Raw genomic sequence first — 21,445 nt, 5'->3', positions numbered from 1 at the left:
GTAAAGCATCAAATGAAGCATTGTGACTGCAGATGAACAGATGGGTTTGATGATAAACAATAAGCATCTTGTAGGTGAAATTTGTTTTAGCTATATGCTTCAAACTTTCTCTATAATCAAAGCTTCGTAATTATTTTAAATGCCATTATTTCTTTCCCAACTTCTACTTGCCCACCATAGCAAAATATTTCTTCTCAGTGGAGTGGAGACATGGTAGGAATGAAAGCTGTGCTCTTTGTTCAGCATCTGGCTGTTTGCACAGGTTTTTGTGGTAATGGAATCGGAATCTCTGTGTTAGAGTATTGATCTGCTGCTTGGTAGGTACTGTGTAAAAGAAGTATCTCAGTAACAATGTGTTAAAGTGGTTTAAGAGCAGTTTCTATTACAAATGGGGTGGAGGAAGATGGAGTTCTGCAAGACTGGACACATGCTATAAATATCCATAAAACTGAGGGGTTGATCTAAAAACTGTGGTGTTGAAATTCCCATATTTCTTCCACATTTAATTGCAAATAATTGAACACTACCTGAGCATGAGTACATGAATGCCATTGCCCTTTTGCCCTTTAGTAGAGGTTTTTATATTTAATGTTCTTGTGTTGTAGTTGGAAACTGTGGTGTGAATGTAAGTCATTTATGAGAGATAGTATCGACTGACCATAAAAACAGTGTTTTAAAGTAATCCATTGAATATTTTCAGTCAAAATCCAAATATTAATGTTGACTTGCTTAAATATAAGTTAATTTTCATAAATAGGCTCTTTAAACAATGCTTGATTTTGCCTGACTAGAATCTGTCCTTTCGTATAGGCATAGGGAAGAAACATCTTTTTAAAAAAGAGGAGAAGATGGGGAAAGAGAAGAGAGAACTAGAGTTTTTTTTTCAAAACAAACTAGAGTTTGTTTTGAAAGATTTGTAAAATACTCATCCGTTTTATGCTGTTATTTAGTAGTAGTAGGTCATATGTGACTCACGTGACTTAGATCAGACAGCTTAGGCTAGTAAATGGTTCAGATACCCAGCAAACACTTCAAAGATTCCTTCAACAAGTTAACTAACATTTTGTAAAGGAGTTAGAAAATGAAAGCCTACCATATGTGCCTGTATACTGTTATGCCTAGATATTGTAGTGCACTGGGATATAACAATGCATGAATTTGAATCTCCCTTTCTCTTAACTTATCTTGGAACAGAAATTTTTGAGGCTAGTTTGTAAATCTGTAAAAACGTTTTACATTAGAATCTGATGTGCTGATTTTAAGATTGGTGTCTAAAAGTGGACAGTGTCATCATCACATCAAATGTCAATGTGCATTTGAGATTTACTAGTTTGCATCTTGGCTTGTGCTAAGTTTAGATTTTAAGATCAGGTAGTTAATTTTCTTGGAAGAAAAAAAAATTAGCTATACTCATCACTCCCCAGTTCACAATTTCTTGTCACATTTCACTTGCTCCAGAAATACTCATTTTGGAAACTTCTTGTGAATATGTAACTCTTAATACTGAAGTCCTGAGAGAAAGGGGAAGAATTTCTTATCTAACCTAAATAATAAAACCACACCATCACAGAAAATGTCCTCACAAACGCATCAAGCAATCAGATAGCCAGTAAACCTATTCTCCTGCTAAATTCCATAAACTGAACGGGGAGGGTAGATAATGTTCATTTTTGTTTCTTACTAGGGAACATGACACCTGATCTTTGAAATGGTTATTTATTTCATATATTGTAGCTGCCAATCAGCCAGCCATTTGCAAATAGTGAAATAAACACAGTGCTGGAAAGGAGTTTCTTCTCTACGGGTCTGTGGTGCCCAGGAAGTCAGATGTAATGTGGTTCTGTTTATTTATGTAGGCGTTTATTCTCTTTCTAATGAGCAAGTAGTTTTCTTTTCTCTATTCCTACACAAAAGTTAAATCAAGGAGTACCCAAGGAAGGCTGGGATACTTGGTTTGTAGTAGTTGAAATACCGTTTGATATCAGGGGATCTTTTCATAAAGAGAGTTTCCCTCTCAGTTAAGAAGAAAGCTCCAGAGAGCGCTCCCTTTTGATCTCATTGTTAGAGCAAACACATCTGTAGAGAGGGGGATGTTCCAGAAGTCCAGTGTGAGGATTTGTCTCATCTCCCTCCACCTCCCAATCAAAGGATTTTACTCTGTGGCTTCTTTTGCTCTTTTTGCCTGTGAAGTGAGGGATAAGAGCTAATTGCTCATATGGCAGCCAGCCTGCCTTAATATGTGGGTTATTAACATGATACTGTCCTCTGTTGAGTCATAGCAACTGCTATGAACAAATGTGTAAATCCATACTGGAAAAAAAGTGTTGCAAATGCCTTTCATCAAAATGAAAGACTGCTTCAACTTCTGTTTACTCCTCAAGTTGCAATCAAGCTTTCTTTTTCTTTTTTCTTTTTCCTCTCTTTTCCCTTTCTCTCCTCCCTCTCTCTTTCAGAAATACATAAAGCCTAATCCTCCCAATGAGTACTGTGATCATTTGAAGTTTGTGTATAGGCCAACCCCATATCATCAAAAATTGTTGTGTAACCCCATGATTCCCAGGCCTCAGCTGGTGGCCTAGTTATTTCAAACAATATTTAATGCAATAAATTCTAATGCAATAAAAGAATTTGGACAGTCCCTTAGAGCTTATTGCAGTGGGATTAGACTTGATTTTAATAAAATGAAATTCCAGTATAACCAAATAATTTCTTTGTGGCATGATTTAAAAGGCCTTTAAGTACAGGTATAGGAGATTCAATTTGTAAAACCTAATCTGAGATAATTGCAGTTTTATTCTTTTTTTTTTTTTTTAATTTTATGTATTTATTTATTTATGGCTGTGTTGGGTCTTCATTTCTGTGTGAGGGCTTTCTCTAGTTGTGGCAAGTGGGGGCCACTCTTCATCACAGTGCGCGGGCCTCTCACTATCGTGGCCTCTCTTGTTGTGGAGCACAGGCTCCAGATGCGCAGGCTCAGCAATTGTGGCTCACTGGCCTAGTCGCTCCACGGCATGTGGGATCTTCCCAGACCAGGGCTCAAACCCGTGTCGCCTGCATTGGCAGGCAGATTCTCAATCACTGCGCCACCAGGGAAGCCCTGCAGTTTTATTCTTACCACGTAAATGAACACTTCAAAAATATAGGAATTCTCCTTACTTAGCATAAGGTGATTTTTAATAATGTAGCAAAGGAAATGTAAGTGAACAACCTTACTTTTTGTACTGTTATGGGGAGAATAAAGATACCACCTGGCTGTATGCATAAATTTGTTTACTAAGTTGGTTGATTCCTGTAGATGGGTATTAAAAATGACTTTTTGGTACAGAAAACATGTGGCATCTAGGTATTATGATGCCATGCTGCCTGCTAATGCTGAATATTTTGTGTGATTTTTTTTTTTAAAAAGAAAATTGTTCTTACTCATTCAGATTCAACAGTCTTACAGTAAAGTCAGCCATAGACCAAATATTCAGGACTTATGTTGACACAAATGAAAGAAAAATACAACACAAGTATTTGGTAATTAAGAAAACCAGAAGGTCAGTGTTGGAAAAATTTGGTCATAGTCTTGTACTCTGGAGTCCTTATCTCAAGCCAATGACTTTTAAGATCTTTTGTTTTCTGTACTGAAGCAGAATAGTGAAAATGTTTTTATAGAAAGTTATGAAAAAAAAGTATGTATTAATTTGCTTTGGGTCATTCTAATCTCTCTGGTAAATTCATAATTAGGAAGGCCTTTTTAAGACTGTGTTCTAGTCTCACAGTACACAGCTTCTCCATATCTGGTAAATCTAAATTCATATTTGAGGAGGTTATGTTTTTTTAAAGTATATTATTTACACAATTCACTGGAATGGCTCCTTTGGAAGTTGGGTGGCTCTCTTATGTAATTATGTACTTAGTAACCCTGCGTTACACAGCAGTAGGAATTCAAGTAAGAATAATTTACTGCTTATGCATAGTTATTAGAATTTTAAAGCATTTGTGCAAAATTCTAGTTTATCAGAGTGTTATATTTGACTAATTGCATACTTAATAAATAATAATGAATAAAATTTATTTTAGAAAGCAGGCAGGTTTGAATCCTAACAGTTCTAAATAAGCATCAGGAGCTGCTTCCTCCTCTCCCTCTTCACCTTATTGTTTAAAGGGATTTCCATCCCTTTAGGCCAGATTTTGTAGTGAAACTAATAATTACTGTTAAAAAAAATCCATATTAGATGTGTTGAAGATAGACTTAAATCATAGAATTATGGAATTTTATTGCTGCAAGGTGTTGTTAGAAATATTTTAATCTACTCCATTTTACCAGTGGAGAAGCTGAGGCACATGGAAATTAAGTGAACTGCTCAAGATCTTACAGTTGGTTTGAGTAAGAGTCTGCACCTTGTCCTGGATTAGTGTCTTAACTCCTGGATTAGTGTCACACCTATTCTCAGTTGTTATGATAATTCAACAGTTCACTTCACCAGGGATTTCTTGAACACTTCTGGACTAGGCAGTGGACTAGGCATCCAAAGATTATAAGAAAAGTGTGAGTTTATATGGGCTAACAATAATGATATCAAACTAGTAATATTTTACATTTAAATTCTGATTTATCTAGTGTTTTTCAATGTTTATAAATGTTATAAATGTTTAAAGTTGGCTGAGCCTTTAAATCTAAATTTTCTACTAGATTATAATCTCCTTTAAGGCAGGGACTCACTTGCTTTTCATAACATTAATCCAGTTTCATTTTGGAAGACTTAAATTAAAAAAAATTTTTTTTGGAGCATTGATGACATTGTTGGAATAAGTGTAGCTTCCCATGGTGTCTACTCTGGGGATAATACTCATTTTAGAATTATACTTTTTTCTTAATTGAATACTTTTGATTTCAAGTTAAAAATGGTCTCATTTCCACCTTAAGCAAGCAGAAGCACCTATTTTAAGGGTACAGAGATAGCTCATGGAACTAAAGGGGAAGATGTCAGGCACCACAAAGACATGGAGCCAGGCATTGGAACACCTTTAATGCTCAAGGCAGCCACCTTGTATACCTGGGATAAATCCCACTTGGTCATGGTGTATAATCCTTTTTATATGTTGCTGGATTTTATTTGCTAGTATTTAGTTTAGGACTTTTGTTTATATATTCATGAGAAATATTGGTCTGCTAATCTCCATTCTGCTACTGAGACTGTCCAATGAGTTTAAAAATTTCAGTTATTTTCAGTTCTTATATTTCTACTTGGTTCTTCTATATATCTGTTATTTCTTTGCTAATACTTTCTATCTTTCCATTTCTTTCAAGAGTGTTTGCCCTGAGTTATTGGAACATTTTTATACTATTTACTTTATTTATTTATTTTAAAATAAATTTTATTTATTTATTTATTTTTGACTGCGTTGGGTCTTCATTGCTGCGTGTGGGCTTTCTCTAGTTGCGATGAGCGGGGGCTACTCTTCGTTGCAGTGTGCGTGCTTCTCATTGTGGTGGCTTCACTTGTTGCGGAGCGCAGGCTCTAGGCATGTGGGCTTCAGTAGTGGCTCTCAGGCTCTAGAGTGCAGGCTCACTAGTTGTGGTGCATGAGCTTAGTTGCTCCGAGGCATGTGGGATCTTCCTGGACCAGGGCTCGAACCCGTGTCCCCTGCATTGGCAGGTGGATTCTTAACTGCTGCACCATCAGGGAAGTCCTGGATTAGTTATTTTTTGTATTCCATTTTATCTCCTATGTTGGCTTAATAGGTACTTTTGTTTTCTTTTGTTTTAGTGGTTGCTCTAGAGAGTACAATATGCATTTAAAAATATTTACTGAGGGAAATCCCTGGCAGTTCAGTGGTTAGGACTCGGTGCTTTCACTGCCAGGGCCCAGGTGTGATCCCTGGTCAGGGAACTAAGATCCCGCAAGCTTCATGGCATGGCCAAAATAAAAATTATTGAGGTGAAATTCACACAACGTAAAATTAACCATTTTAAAGCGAACAGTATAGGGTAATTTAGTACATTCACAATGTTATGCAATCACCACCTCTATCTAGTTCCAAAACATTTCCATCAATCCAAGTAAAACTTATTCATTAAGCAGTTTCTGTCCATTTCCCCCTTCCTCCAGGCCCTGGCAATCACTAATCTGCATTCACCTATTCGGGATATTTTATATAAATGGAATCATACAATATGTGATCTTTTGTATATAGCTTCTTTTACTTAGCATAATGTTTTTAAGGTTCACCTTGTATCAGTACTTCATTTTTATGGCTGAATAATATCCCATTGTGTGTATATACCACAATTCATGTATCTGTTCATTTGTTGGTGAACATATAGGCTGTTTCTACCTTTTGGTTATTGTGAATAAGGTTGTTGTGAACATGTGTGTACATATATTTGAGTATTTTCAGTTCTTTGGGGAATATACCCAGGAGTGGAACTGCTAGAAGTGATCACATGGTAATTCTATGTTTAACTTCTTGAGGAACTGCCAAGCTGCTTTCTACAGTGGCTGAACTTTTCATATTCCCACTAGCAGTGTATGAGGGTTTCAGTTTCTCCACATCCTCACCATAACTTGTTATTTTCTGGTCTTGTTTTGTTTTGTTTTTAATTGTAGCTTCAAAAGCTTTTGAGACTGGGTAGGACTTTGATGATAAAGATCCTTCCAGTCTATCTGGATCTCCTGGCATGCTTTTTTCCTGAGGTATCTAGATAGCTCTGGGGTTTTTTTGTTTTTGTTTTTTACTGCCATCCTAGCGGGTGTGAAGGGCATCTTGTGGTTTTGATTTTTATTTTCCTAATGACTATTGATGTTGAGTCAATGTTTTTTTTTGTCAGTTTGTGTATTTTCTTTGGAGAAATGTCTATTCAAGTCCTTTGTCCATTTTTAATTGAGTTGTTTGTCTTTTGTTATTGAGTTGTAAAGTTCTTTATATTGATATATTCTGGATATTAGACCCTTAGCAGATATATGATTTGCAAAACAGTATGCGTCTTTAACTTATCACAGTCTCCCTTGAAGTATTGTTTTACTTCACATGTGTATTGTCAGGCCACTCAAGATGGCTGTTCTCTTGCTCTCTGTACATCCCCTGCCAGACCAGTGCCTGCTTCACCTATATATTACACACATGACTGACCTTCCTAGTACTTGCCCCAGGCCCCAGCTAGTGATTGATCTTATCAAAGGGGCGGTGAGGGGCGTGCCCTTCTACTGGTTCCCCTGGTAACTAATGAGCCCACCTGATGTCAATTCCCCTATAACTGGTAATCTCCCTTTTCCCCTGGGGGTGAAGACTGCCACCATGTCCTGCCCGCTGACTGCCGGACACAGTGGTGTGTCGTTCCAGGACCTTGCTTCAGATGTGTAAGCTCCCCCATCCATTAACCCATTGTTGTCTCTGTTGCTGACTCTCACCTCTTTCTAAAGGCTTGAAGCTGGGCAAGCACAGGCCTTGCAGGCCTGTGGGGTGCAGCCCAACAACATATAATGTATTTCCATTTCCTCCTCCTATTCTTTTTTTTTTTATTTTTTTTTTATTTTTTTTTTATACTAAGTATTTTATTATATGCTGCCACCAGTGTATATAAAATAATTACCCTTGTGAAACAGAAATTCATGAATATTCAGAGAGGTAGACTGACAAAAGTAGAAGTTTATATAGTATGGCACGTGTTATAGAGACAGGCTTTTGTACAGGCTTCAGATTTAGCTTTCCTTTGAATATTCACCGGTTTATGAAAAGTGGTTTAAAAACCTTGCAAAGATTCATTTTACTACAAAAAGGAACAGACTTTCTGAGGTCTGAAGGGATTTGTACTTGAAGATACTCCAGTCAGCAGGGGGTCATGTTGAGCATTCTGCAGACAGAATTGTTTCAAATCTGCAGCTGCCTGGGAAACCTTCACGCGGTTGAGCCCGGCCTCCAGCCGGAGCTGTTGAACCACTTTCTTCATAGCGGCGACGCTGGAGGAACCAGACATGGCGCACGCGAGAGCTGGGCAGATCGGCAATCCGTCGGTGGATCGGTGGTGGGTCCGCAGGGCCAAACGGCGGGACTGCGGGGCGGCGGAGCCTCCTCCTCCTATTCTTTGTGTTGTTTTCATATGTTTTATTTCCAAATATATTATGGATATCACAGTTCATTATTATTTTTACTTAAATTGTTATTGTATTTAAAATTTTTTTAAATGAGAAAGATTTAAAGATATTTACCCACATATTTATATTTCTGGAACTTTTAATACTTTTGTGTGGGGGACTTCCCTGGTGGCGCAGTGGATGAGACTCTGTGCTCCCAATGCAGGGGGCCCGAGTTTGATCCCTTGTCAGGGAACTAGATCCCACATGCATGCAGCAACTAAGAGTTCGTATGCCACAACTAAGGAGCTGGCGAGCTGCAACTAAGGAGCCTGTCTGCCGCAACTAAATCCGGTGCAACCAAATAAATAAATATTAAAAAAAAATTTTGTGTGGATTGTATCTGTTATCATTTCCAAATATATTTGGAAAATATATGCTTCCTCCCCACTCACTCCCTGGTTTTCTTTATGGGATACCAAATTATACATATGTTGAACCACTTGTTTATTTCTCATGGGTCACTGAGGCATGATTCAATTTTTTCCAGTCTTTTTTCTCTTAGTGCATTATTTTGCATATTGCTGTTTCTTCAGATTTACTGATCTATTCCTCTACATTGTTGTAGTTAGCTGTTAATCCCGTCTCATGAAATAACTATTTCAGACATTGTATTTTCCTTTTCTGGAAGTCTTATTTCATTCCTTTTTTATATCCTACGATTCTAGAATCATAGAATAGCTGTTGTTAGAATAGCTAATGTTAGAATAGCTATTTTAATGTTTTGGCCTGCTAATTTCTTTTAATTTTTTTTAATTTAAAAAATTTTTTAATTTATTTTATTTATTTTTGGCTGCATTGGGTCTTTGTTGCTGCACACAGGCTTTCTCTAGTTGCGGTGAGTGGGGGCTCCTCTTCGTTGGGGTGAGCGGGCTTCTCATTGTGGTGGCTTCTCTTGTTGCGGAGCATGGGCTCTAGGCACGCAGGCTTCAGTAGTTGTGGCACGCAGGCTCAGTAGTTGTGGCTCACGGGCTCTAGAGCGCAGGCTCAGTAGTTGTGGTGCACGGGCTTAGTTGCTCCGCGGCATGTGGGATTTTCCCGGACCAGGGCTCGAACCCGTGTCCCCTGCATTGGCAGGCGGATTCTTAACTACTGCGCCACTAGGGAAGCCCAGCCTGCTAATTTCATTATCTCTGTCATTTCTGGATCTGCTTCTATTGACTGATATTCCTCCTGGTTATGGGACACATTTTAATGCTTCTTGTCTCATCTAGTAATTTAATTTAATTTAATTTTTATTATTATTATTTTTTGGCCATGCTGTGAGGCTTGAAGGATCTTAGTTCCCCAGCCAGGGATTGACCCCAGGCCCATGGTGGAAGCACCGAGTCCTACCCATTGGACCACCAGGGAATTCCCTCATCTAGTAATTTTAGATTAGACATTATGAATGCTACATGATTCAGTATTTGTATTTTGTTGTCTTTTTAAAAGAATGTGTTGAGTTTATTTTGGCCAGCAGTTAAGCTTCTTGCAGTTTGATGCTGCTGTGACTTGATTTTAAGCTTTATTAAGATAAGTTTAGTGTAACCTTTTTTTATACTAGTGTAGTTTATCCCTACAAGTGAGGTGTGAGCTTTCTGGGGCTCCTACTCAATGTCCCACATGTTCAGTTAGGCTTCTGCAATCTGGCTGGTCAGAACAGAAAAGTTCCCCAGCTCTGTGTGGGTTCTAGGAGTTGTTGAGCTTATAGCTCCTTCATGGTTTTTTGCCTGGCCTTATGGAGTTTCACCCTATGCAAACAGGACTCAGTGTTTAGGAATAGACTTAAGGAGTCCCCTGTTCAGTTATCTAGAGCTTTTTTCTGCATAATTCTTTCTCCAATACTCTGACTCACCAATTCTAGTCTATTTAGCCTCCCCACATTCTGTTCTCCGTTTCCTCAATAAGTGGTCCTATTTTGCTTTTCTTGGAGTCCCCTTTCTTATGCCACGGACTAGAAAGTGCCTTGAGGTTTAAGACTTAGACAGTTTTAAGGATCACCTCATTTATTTCCTGTCTTTCAGGGATTACAGTCTGGTACTGCCTGTTGTCCAATGTTTTCAAATATATGTTTCACATATTTTGTCCCTTTTTTTTTTTTAAAACACTTTTTTATTATTTATTTATTTATTTATTTATTTATTTATTTATTGGCTGTGTTGGGTCTTTGTTTCTGTGCGAGGGCTTTCTCTAGTTGTGGCAAGCGGGGGCCACTCTCTTCATCGCGGTGCGCGGGTCTCTCACTATCGCGGCCTCTCTTGTTGTGGAGCACAGGCTCCAGTTGCGCAGGCTCAGTAGTTGTGGCTCACGGGCCTAGTTGCTCCGCGGCATGTGGGATCTTCCCAGACCAGGGCTCGAACCCGTGTGCCCTGCATTGGCAGGCAGATTCTCAACCACTGCGCCACCAGGGAAGCCCTGTCCCTTTTTTTTTTTTGATCTATGATGGGAGGGTAAGTTTGATATCAGCTACTTCCTTATGGTAGTAGCTGAGGTCTAATGTTCTTTTACTTAGAGTTTCTATTTTATTTAAATTTAATGTACTGGAAGTCCTCACTTTGCATGGTTCTGATATGCACAAATTTCAATTACTACAGTTTAGTTAAATAACACTAGTCCCCCAAAACATGGTTCAAATTTCAGTTATCAGAGTTTATTAACTGTAATTTTTGTAAAGTGCAAACTTCCTTGCTAGCTCCCCAGTCCACAGATCACTATGTGGAAAGCAGATGAACATAATGATCAGTCAGTCGCTTTCAGTCTGTTGATTAGTCACATACATACTGCACAGTGTGCACTTGTGGGCATGCCTGACCTGGGTCCTCTTTAAGATCTCCTACAAGACTATAATGAAGGTACTGGCCAGGGCTGAGGTCTCATTTGAAGGCTTGATTGGGGAAAGATCCACTTCAAGTTTATGTGGTTTTTGGCAGAATTCCTTTCCTCAAGGGTTAGTGGAGACTCAGTTCCTAGCTGACTGTTGACTGGAGGCTACCCTCATTTCTTGCCATGTGAACCTCTCTAGTATGACTACTTGCTTCATCAAAGCATGCAAGCCAAGAAGGCAGTAGAGTATTAGCAAGATGGAAGTTTCAATCTTATATAACCTAGAAGCAAGGTAGTAGGCTATCCCACACTCAAGGGGACAGGATTACTTACAAGTGTTATGAATATCAGGAGGTGGGGATGACTGGGGGGCATGTTAGAGTTTGACTGCCAGTATTATAATCCATTATCATCATTATTTACTCTGATGTTCAGTTTGTCACAGAATTAGCCTGTGAGAGCTTTTTGCACTGGCCCCTGTATCATCTTGCCATGTCTTCACCATTCTTTGAGTACCACAAGATGATACTCTGAGCTCATCTTAAACTTTACTTGCCCAAGTCCTGGAATTAGCCATGTTCTAAGGAGCTCTGGTTCCTTTTAGTGGAGAGTGATATTTAGAATCATTAACTATACTCATTGCTATTAAGGTGTTACTGTTACTAGACCCTCGCAGTTGATAGAGCCAGGGTGTGTGTTTGTGTATGTATGTGTACACACACATATACATACATCACTTACCTAGAAATTGTCTGTCTTTGTTATGAAGCTTTGCATTCATAACATCTTCAATTGTAGTTCAGCAGCATAGTATTCACTCTGGCTTTCTTCCTTTCTATATTTGTAACTCTTCTCTCATGAGAATCCTTGCTCTTATTATCCTCAATATTTGATCTACCCGCCTAATTTTTTAAAAAATAAATTTATTTTATTTATTTATTTTTGGCTGCGTTTGGTCTTTGTTGCTGCGCGCGGACTTTCTCTAGTTGTGGCAAGCGGGGGCTACTCTTCGTTGTGGTGTGCGGGCTTCTCGTTGCAGTGGCTTCTCGTTGCAGAACATGAGCTCTAGGCGTGTGGGCTTCAGTCGTTGTGGCACGTGGGCTCAGTATTTGTGTCTCGTGGGCTCTAGAGCGCAGTCTCAGTAGTTGCGGTGCACGGGCTTAGTTGCTCCATGGCATGTGGGATCTTCCCAGACCAGGGCTCGAACCCGTGTCCCCTGCATTGACAGGCGGATTCTTAACCACTGTACCACCAGGGAAGCCCCTCCCCCCCTCATTTGATGAATCTTCCTGTATAACTCATCTCCCATTGCCAACATAGCTCTCTCTCCATTTCCCACCCCATACTCTTTATGGATGCCTTCCTCACCCTTTTGGGATCTATTTGCACTGGGCTAACCCTTCCACCCTTCTCTCCCTACTGAGTCTGGAACTCTTTGCTGGGCCACTGCCCCTCACCCCACTGGGTCTGAATTCAGTGCTGTGCCACTACCCCTCTACTCTATGAATGTCTTCTGCCCACTTGGGAAACCCTCACTGCCCTGCCCTTCCCCGTCACATGGACATGCTCATTATCCTGCTCACGGCCACTTCAGTCCCCCATGTAGAAGCTCTCCTCACTCCACTAGGGCTATAGAACCCCATGCCAGGCCACCCTCTTGTAAAGATTTTTTTCTGTCACCCTACTTGGGCTCTGAAACTCTATGCCAGGGCTTTTACCCCTCAGGGACACCTTTCTCACACCACTTGGACTCCAAAAGCCTGTATTGGGCCATCATCGCCACTTATACCACTCAGTTTGATGCCCACTTAGCTTGTACTCACTTAATGGCTGTTGAAGTTCATTTTTCAGGTAGGAAAGGAGATGAGGGGGAAGAGGAATCAAATTTTATTTTTCATATTAAAAAAAATCTCACTAGTATTTTTACAGCAAATGCTTTTAACCTAGTGCATTGTAGTTTATACGGAAGCCAGTGATTGCCACATCTATGTAATGCTTACAGGTTTATACCCATGCTTTCATGCCATATTTTTACTCACATACTAGAGGTTTATTATCACGTTATGTTTATGATTTCTGAGCTTATCTACTCCACCCCCACCCCAACACCCCCAAACCCACAGGTAGTTTTCAATTTACATGTGTCTGTCAGTGCTACCACCATTCTTCCAGTCATTCATTTGGAATCTTGGGTTATTTCTGACTCATCTTTCTTTGTTCCTTTCGTCAGTCAGTAAGTCCTGTTGATCTTTCTCTTTATGTAAGTTTGTCTTCTCTTTGCCCATTACTTTGATGATTAACATGGCCTCTTGGGTGAGACTCCTTTTCTTTAGTTTCTGAGTTAGTCCAGTGCCCCTAAACCACCTTTGGCTCCACATTTTTTAATAAATGAACTAACTCCATGTGTGACTTTTTTTTTTTTTTTCTAGAATGGAAATGCGTGGTTGCCAACCATTCTTTTCTTTTTTTTTTTTAAATTAATTAATTAATTTATTATTGGCTGTGTTGGGTCTTCGTTTCTGTCCGAGGGCTTTCTCTAGTCGCGGCAAGCGGGGGCCACTCTTCATCGCGGTGCACGGGCCTCTCACTATCGTGGCCTCTCTTGTTGCGGAGCACAGGCTCCAGACGCGCAGGCTCAGTAGTTGTGGCTCACGGGCCTAGTTGCTCCGTGGCATGTGGGATCTTCCCAGACCAGGGCTTGAACCCGTGTCCCCTGCATTAGCAGGCAGATTCTCAACCACTGCGCCACCAGGGAAGCCCCATGTGTGACTTTTTAATAAAGTGCCTTTTTTTTTTTTGGCCATACCGTGGCAACATGCGGAACTTCCCCAAGCAGGGATTGAACCTGTGTCCCCTGCAGTGGAAGCGCAGAGTCTTAACCACTGGACCACCAGAGAAGTCCTTAAGTGCCATCATTTACGTGGCATTATTCTAGGTAGTCAGAGTATCTAGTTTGAATCCCATATTTACCACTTGCGTGGTACCCACTCACTTTTGGTAATTTATTTAACCTCTCTGGATCTTTCTTACTTACTAGATTGTTTTACAGGTGAGTAAGATAATGAATCGCGAAAGAGATTTATCCAAAACACATACCTTTCAGCCTGGTAATATCAGTCTCAGTAAAGTAAACAGTGTTATTTTATCAGTATTCTCACTGTTCTATAAGCAAAAACTGTTTCCTTACTTCTCTTTGATATGTAGCTTTCAATGATCACCTGCCATTAAGAGCACATTTATTGAGCATCTACTATGACCACATGCTGGAGATTAAAAAAAAAAAGACATGACTCATATCTGACAAATACATTATGATAGAGGAGGCAAACATATAATTAATTTACATACAGTAACAAGTGCTACAATAAAATTAAAGACTGTGTCTGAACTTTTTAAAAATTAGAAATTTTAACTAAACTTATATAGCAGCTATTGTCTAACACAGTTTAGTATGTTATTGTATTTTTCCTTGTAGTTACTATTTGTGTTAACTTATCTCCCTCAAATAGAGTGTAAACTACTTGAGAATAGGTCTTTATAGTGGTGAGTGTGGATTTTGGGAGGCAAACACATTGTGGTCTTATTTCTGCCACTGACATTTAGTCACTGTAACTTCTCTGAACTTGAGTTTACTCTCCTGTTAAAGTGAAAATACTAATAATTCTTTGACAGGATTGTAATGATTAAGTGAAATAATGTTTTTAAGAATCTAGCACAATGACTGGCAAACAATTTATGCTTGATAAATTTTGTTTCTGCTCTCCTTGTACTCCACTTGTGTCTATTCTGCTAATGAACACTAAATATTTGATTAATGGATGAATTTATTGATTCAATGATCTGCAGTTCATAATGGCTTCCCAGAACATTTTGAAATGCAAGTGGCATTCATGGAAGCCTGTTCTTGGTAATGATGGCACTTTATATTTTTTTCTTTTGTACCTGAAGTTTGTTTTTTTTTAAATATTTATTTGGCTGCACTGGGTCTTAGTTGCAGCATGAGGGATCTTCAGTTGTGGCATGCGGGATCTTTAGTTGCAGCATGCAGTTCTCTTAGTTGCGGCATATGGAATCTAGTTCCCTGACCAGGGATTGAACCCAGGCCCCCTGCATTGGAAATGTGGAGTCTTAGCCAGTGGAGCACCAGGGAAGTCCCTGTACTTGAATTTTTTAGATCCCTTATTTTAATTTTACCAAAACCTTGTGCAGTAAGGGTAGGCAGATATGATTATCCTATGTGACAGTAGGAGTTTCATTTTTGAAGTGAGTGAACTAAATTGGGATTCTTTTTTTTTAAATTTATTTATTGGCTGCATCAGGTCTTAGGGCATGGGGGATCTTTCTTTGCGGCGCGCAGGCTTCTCTGTAGTTGTGGTGCATGGGCTCAGTTGCCCCGCAGCATGTGGGACCTTAGTTCCCTGACCAGGGATCGAACCGGCGTCCCCTGCATTCCAAGACAGATTCTTAACCACTGGACCACCAGGGAAATCCCTAAATTGGAATTCTTAAGAGCCAGTCATTGAATTTGTATAGGTAGAGTGTGAATGTATTACATGGCCTATGGAATACTATAGTTCTCTTGGCCTGAATTTTTTAGTTGATATAGTAGTGAAAAGGGAATTCTTCTATTCCATGGCTTAAGGATACATAAACTCTCAATGCAGCAATCTTTTTATTGTTCATTATTATAGCTTCTGTTACTCTTAGAAGTTGACCAACAGGGACCTGAGTTTAGGAGATTTTGTCTTTCAGCTTTCATATAGTAAATGCTAAGGCCAGCCCTTTGCCTGCAGGGCCTTCTATCAGTGAAGAGGAACTGTGGCTTTTTCCAGGCAGCCACACAGGGGGAGGAGTCAAGATTTTCAGCTTTCTTTGTGAAAATGAATTTGTGCTGTTGAACTTCATGGGCATTAGATACTATATTCTCCTTAAAGCACTGCAGGCCCCTTGTTGCAACATTTCAGTCTTTTTCTGATTCTTTCAAGTAGTCGAAAACATGTTTCAGGCATTTAAAAACATGCTGTGTATGCTTTTTAAAAGCTGGTAAACTCATTCAATTGATTAACAGACTTCAGTTGTAATAAATTATTGGCCCACCATTTTTTGGAGTACTTTGCAGCATACTATCCTTATATCAGTTATAGATAGTGTGAACAATGAATACCATATTTTGTTTCCTTAATATTTCTCTAACTAAAGTGTTTTAAGAAGAAAAAAAGTCCCACGATGATAGTAAATATTTCAAAACTTATAAAGTTTAATATTACGTGCACTGACATATTTCAAAATATTTTTCTGTTTTTATATGTGCTGTGATCAGGTATTTAGTTTTTTAGTATTATTAGACTGTAATAGCACCCAAGTTGATGGACAGAGCTTCAGCCTGAGATACATTTAGGGAATGTAAAAATTCTTCTAAAAGATACAGTGTTTCATGAAGCTACAGGAGGAGTACCACTCATATTGTTTAATTAGTACTACTAGAACTCATAATTTCTACCTTGTTTTTTGTTTGTTTGCTGCTGAATACACTATATGTATATTCACACTTATACATTTGTTTTTGTTTCTTTAGAAGGTTTTAGGACCAGCAGCTTTTTGGGGTTCTCTTTTTTTCCTCTTTTTCTGTCCCTGTCTCTGCTTCTTTCTTTGTTGTTGTTTTCCCTTCTGTTTGGATTGCTTCCTGCCTCCTCCCTCCAATATTCCCACCCCCCTTAATCCATCTGGAAAGATGAAGAGGCAGCTGCTGTGGTAACTATGCATTTTGGTTAATAGCAGACTAACAGGATACATAAAACACATGCAAACTGTGCAGAGTTAGTTGCTGTCAAAGCTGTAGGGGTATAATACTTTTTCTTTGCCTTCTCCCCACCTTCTAAAAAAAAACTTTAACTTTCCTGTTATATTTTGTCTTCTAAGTTACCATTTCTAATATTGAAATGCTACCATGAATAATTCCTTTTTTCTGCTTAGTCTGCACAATATTTCACTCTGTGGTGAGTTTATGGGAGATGAGTTGAGGTGCGTAGAGGAAAAGAATTGATTAATTGGGTTAAGAAGTAGATTTCCTTTAGATTCATACATAGAAGATGAACAGGGATAAAAATTTTTATTAAATATTTGGATTTTTGACCTATAAATTTTTTTTCTTGCTTTTTGGCCACTAGTGTCCCTTTTGAGTTTCCTTCTGGGGTTAGAACTAGTAAGTAGTATGTTTCTTGAAGATGTGTCTATCATAAAGGCAAGCTGCAACTGGAATATTGTATTTAGCCAAGCCTTGAAAATTCCTGTAATCTGTGCCATCCTGTCTCATACTGTCCCATCTCATAGTTGTCCTCTCTCTGCAGTGCTCTATGCCCAGGTCTCTGTGGCTGGGCTGCTCCAGCCTGGCGGACAGCATGCCTTCGCTGCGATGCCTGTATAACCCAGGGACTGGCGCACTCACAGCTTTCCAGGTACTTTCTCTGTCTCTGTGGGTTATTTGTGGGCATTAGTATGTGTGTCTAATTAATTGGTGTGTCTCTCCTTCTTTCCCATCCTTTACTTACGTTCACTTTTCTCCTTCATATTGCCTATATTTCACGTCACTCAGTTCTCTAATTTATAATGTAGATCCAGATCCATCCACTCTTGAGACATTTTTATTATCGTGATTGGTTTGCCAAAATTGACATAGCGCAACTTGACTTGTTGGTTTTCATACCTAGTAGAAGTATGATAGTGAATTTTAAAGTAATCTCAATAAATAGCATTCAATATGTAATGTTTGCTCTGGGCCTATATAAAGCCAATTAATATAATCAATCAATTAATTACAACCAGTTGCCCGGGCGCCTTCTTGTGTTTTTCTTGTGATTACTAAAAATATAAAGTGCTCAATTCAGAGTGTCTCCTGGCTACTATACTATTATATATGTGTGTGTTTGTATATGTTCTTTTGGGTTTTTTTAAATAAATAAATTTATTTATTTATTCTGGCTGCGGTGGGTCTTCGTTGCTGCACGCAGGCCTTTTCTAGTTGTGGTGAGCGGGGGCTACTCTTCATTGTGGAGTGCGGGCTTGTCATTGCAGTGGCTTCTCTTGTTGTAGAGCACGGGCTCTAGGCGCGCGGGCTTCGGTAGTTGTGGCGCGCGGGCTCTAGAACGCAGGCTCAGTAGTTGTGGTGCATGGGCTTAGTTGCTCCATGGCATGTGGGATCTTCCCAGACCAGGGCTCGAACCTGTGTCCCCTGCATTGGCAGGTAGATTCTTAACCACTGCGCCACCAGGGAAGTCCCCAGTTACTTGTCTTTAATGAAAATACTTACTTTAATATAAGTATTTTAGTGATGATGATGCTGGATATTTGTCCTTTGCAAAACTTCCTTTGCTTGTCTTATGAGATACAATATGGTGAAGGGCATAGGCTTTAAAATTAGTTAAATCAGGGCTTATATACTGTCTGTCACTAGTGGTATGATCTTGAGCAAGTCATTTTCACTCTAAATTCATCTGTAAGTGGAGACTATAGTAAGGGCATGCAGTAAATAGTTGCTGTTTTTATCATCCTTATCTTCATTGTCATTAACATTATTGCTGTTAATGTTAGAGAATATTGATATCCTGAGAGTATCAATTTATTTCCAACATCGTATGTTTTTTTGTTTGTTTGTTTTTTACTATATATCATATTGATGAAGTTTCGGCTCTCAAGGAACTCAGTCTAGCTTTTTGGTTTTTTAAAATCTTATTGGGGTTGGAATGAGTTTCACCAGACTGCAGTCTGAGAGAACAGTCCGTATAAGGCTGCCCTCCTTCAGATACCAGTTGTAAGGGGGGGCCCCCCCCCAACCCCGCCACTCAGGTTTGGTAACTCACTAGAAAGGACTCACAGAACTCACTGAAAGCTGTTATATTCACGGTTTATTACAGGGAGAGGATTCAGGTTAAAATTAGCAAAAAAAGAGACATACAGGATAGAATCTGGAGGGAACCAAATGTAGAAATTCCTGTCATCCTCTCCCCATGGAATCATGGATGGCATTATTGCCTCTGGGCCACTGTATGTGACAGTACACACAGGATATTGCCAATCAGGGAAACTCACCCAAGCCTTTTGTGTACAGAGTTTTTATTGTGGCTCAATTACAGGCTGCTCACATGGCTGATTTTTAGTCTCTAGCCCCTCCTGTAGGTTACACTAATGCTTTTAGTCTCTGTTCCTTCTTAGGATTGGAACTAAATGTGGCTCAAAGCCTCCATCATGAATCACATTAGTCCTGTGGCCAAAGCCCCCAGTCAAAGTTCTGTTAGGTAAGAAGTTCCAGGGGGACACCACCTGCCAGTAACCAAGGGGAAAGACCAGGCCTCTCTTTGGGTAAGATTAATTCTTCAGTATACAGGGGTCATGTACTCCTTTGAGAATCTGATGAGAACTATTGAACTTAGAAAAATACTCATGACACATAGGCAAAATTTTATTTATAAGTTTTATATATTATGATTATTATATTTATATTATCTTAAGCTATTAAATTATTATTTTTTAACATCTTTATTGGAGTATAATTGCTTTACATTGTTGTTAGTTTCTGCTGTATAACAAAGTGAATCAGCTCTACATATACTTATATCCCCATATCCCCTCCCTCTTGCGTCTCCCTCCCACCCTCCCTATCCCACCCTCCCTATCCCACCCCTCTAGGTAGTCACAAAGCACTGAGCTGATCTCCCTGTGCTATGAGGCTGCTTCCCACTAGCTATCTATTTTACATTTGGTAGTGTATATATGTCAACGCCACTCTCTCACTTCGTCCCAGCTTACCCTTCCCCCTCCCCGCATCCTCAAGTCCATTCTTTACATCTGCGTCTTTATTCCTGTCCTGCTTCTAGGTTCTTCAGAACCTTTTTTTTTTTTTTTAGATTCCATATATATGTGTTAGCATACGGTGTTTATTTTTCTCTTTCTGACTTACTTCACTCTGTATGACAGTCTCTAGGTCCAAGTTCACTCTGTATGACAGTCTCTAGGTCCAGCCACCTCACTACAAATAACTCAATTTCGCTTCTTTTTATGGCTGAGTAATATTCCATTGTATATACGTGCCACATCTTGTTTATCCATTCATCTGTTGATGGACACTTAGGTTGCTTCCATGTCCTGGTTGTTGTAAATAGTGCTGCAATGAACATTGTGGTACGTGACTCTTTTTGTTATGGTTTTCTCAGAGTATATGCCCAGTAGTGGGATTGCTGGGTCATATGGTAGTTCTATTTTTAGTTTTTTTTTTTTTTTTAAATTAATTAATTAATTTATTTATTTATTTTTGGCTGTGTTGGGTCTTCGTTTCTGTGCGAGGGCTTTCTCTAGTTGCAGCAAGCGGGGGCCACTCTTCATCGCGGTGCGTGGGCCCCCCACCGTCGTGGCCTCTCTTGTTGCAGAGCACAGGCTCCAGACGTGCAGGCTCAGTAGTTGTGGCACACGGGCCTAGCTGCTCTGTGGCATGTGGGATCCTCCCAGACCAGGGCTCGAACCCGTGTCCCCCGCATTGGCAGGCAGACTCTCAACCACTGCGCCACCAGGGAAGCCCTATTTTTAGTTTTTTAAGGAACCTCCATACTGTTCTCCATAGTGGCTGTATCAATTTACATTCCCACCAACAGTGCCAGAGGGTTCCCTTTTCTCCACACCCTCTCCAGCATTTATTGTTTGTAGATTTTTTGATGATGGCCATTCTGACCGGTATGAGGTGACACCTCATTGTAGTTTTGATTTGCATTTCTCTAATGATTAGTGATGTTGAGCATCCTGTCATGTGTTTGTTGGCAATCTGTATATCTTCTTTGGAGAAATGTCTCTTTAGGTCTTCTGCCCATTTTTGGATTGGGTTGTTTGTTTTTTTGATATTGAGCTGCATGAGCTGCTTATATAGTTTGGAGATTAATCCTTTGTTAGTTGCTTCGTTGGCAAATATTTTCTCCCATTCTGAGGGTTGTCTTTTCATCTTGTTTATGGTTTCCTTTGCTGTGCAAAAGCTTTTAAGTTTCATTAGGTCCCATTTGTTTATTTTTGTTTTTATTTCCATTTCTCTAGGAGGTGGGTTAAAAAGGATCTTGCTGTGATTTATGTCATAGAGTGTTCTGCCTTTGTTTTCCTCTTAGAGTCTTATGGTGTCTGACCTTAGATTAAATTACTATTTAAATTACATAATCCCCAAATCCCCCAAACTGATAAGTTCTGTTAAGGAAATGTTGCAGGAAGGGGGACCCCTTCTAGGGCCTGAGAGTGGGCTCTTGTCTAACACTTGGAAATGAATTGTCTGAGGAGACGCACGTGCTGACAAAGCAAGAGACTTTTTGGGAAGGGGTGCCCGGGCAGAGAGCAGCAGGGTAAGGGAACCCAGGAGAACTGCTCTGCCACATGGCTTGCAGTCTCAGGTTTTATGGTAATGGGGTTAGTTTCCCGGTTGTCTCTGGCCAATCATTCTGACTCAAGGTGCTTCCTGGTGGCGCACGCATCACACAGCCAAGATGGATTCCAGT

The 21,445-nt window shown here is 39.6% G+C and overlaps 2 protein-coding genes across 5 annotated transcripts in view; one reads left to right on the top strand and one right to left on the bottom strand.

The window, feature by feature from the left end:
* BTRC (beta-transducin repeat containing E3 ubiquitin protein ligase) overlaps positions 1 to 21,445 on the top strand; it is a 185,893-nt gene that overhangs the window by 41,145 nt on the left and 123,303 nt on the right. For 2 of the 4 annotated variants that reach the window (XM_059899706.1, XM_059899705.1), the window contains exon 2: positions 17,273 to 17,380. The exons of the other annotated variants lie outside the window; for them this stretch is intronic. In XM_059899706.1, coding sequence (XP_059755689.1) covers positions 17,273 to 17,380 — 108 coding nt within the window. The remainder of the gene's footprint in view (positions 1 to 17,272; positions 17,381 to 21,445) is intronic. 4 annotated transcript variants of the gene reach the window in all.
* LOC132350660 (guanine nucleotide-binding protein G(I)/G(S)/G(O) subunit gamma-5) lies at positions 7,616 to 8,050 on the bottom strand. Its single transcript, XM_059900001.1, has one exon. The coding sequence runs from the start codon at positions 7,961 to 7,963 to the stop codon at positions 7,757 to 7,759; it is 207 nt and encodes a 68-aa protein (XP_059755984.1). The 5' UTR covers positions 7,964 to 8,050; the 3' UTR covers positions 7,616 to 7,756.

The sequence above is a fragment of the Balaenoptera ricei genome, chromosome 16 (assembly GCF_028023285.1).
Source record: "Balaenoptera ricei isolate mBalRic1 chromosome 16, mBalRic1.hap2, whole genome shotgun sequence".
In the NCBI taxonomy this organism is placed as follows: Eukaryota; Metazoa; Chordata; class Mammalia; order Artiodactyla; family Balaenopteridae; genus Balaenoptera; species Balaenoptera ricei.
The sequence above is the reverse complement of the archived record's forward strand: the minus strand, read 5'-3'. Positions and strand labels throughout refer to the sequence as shown.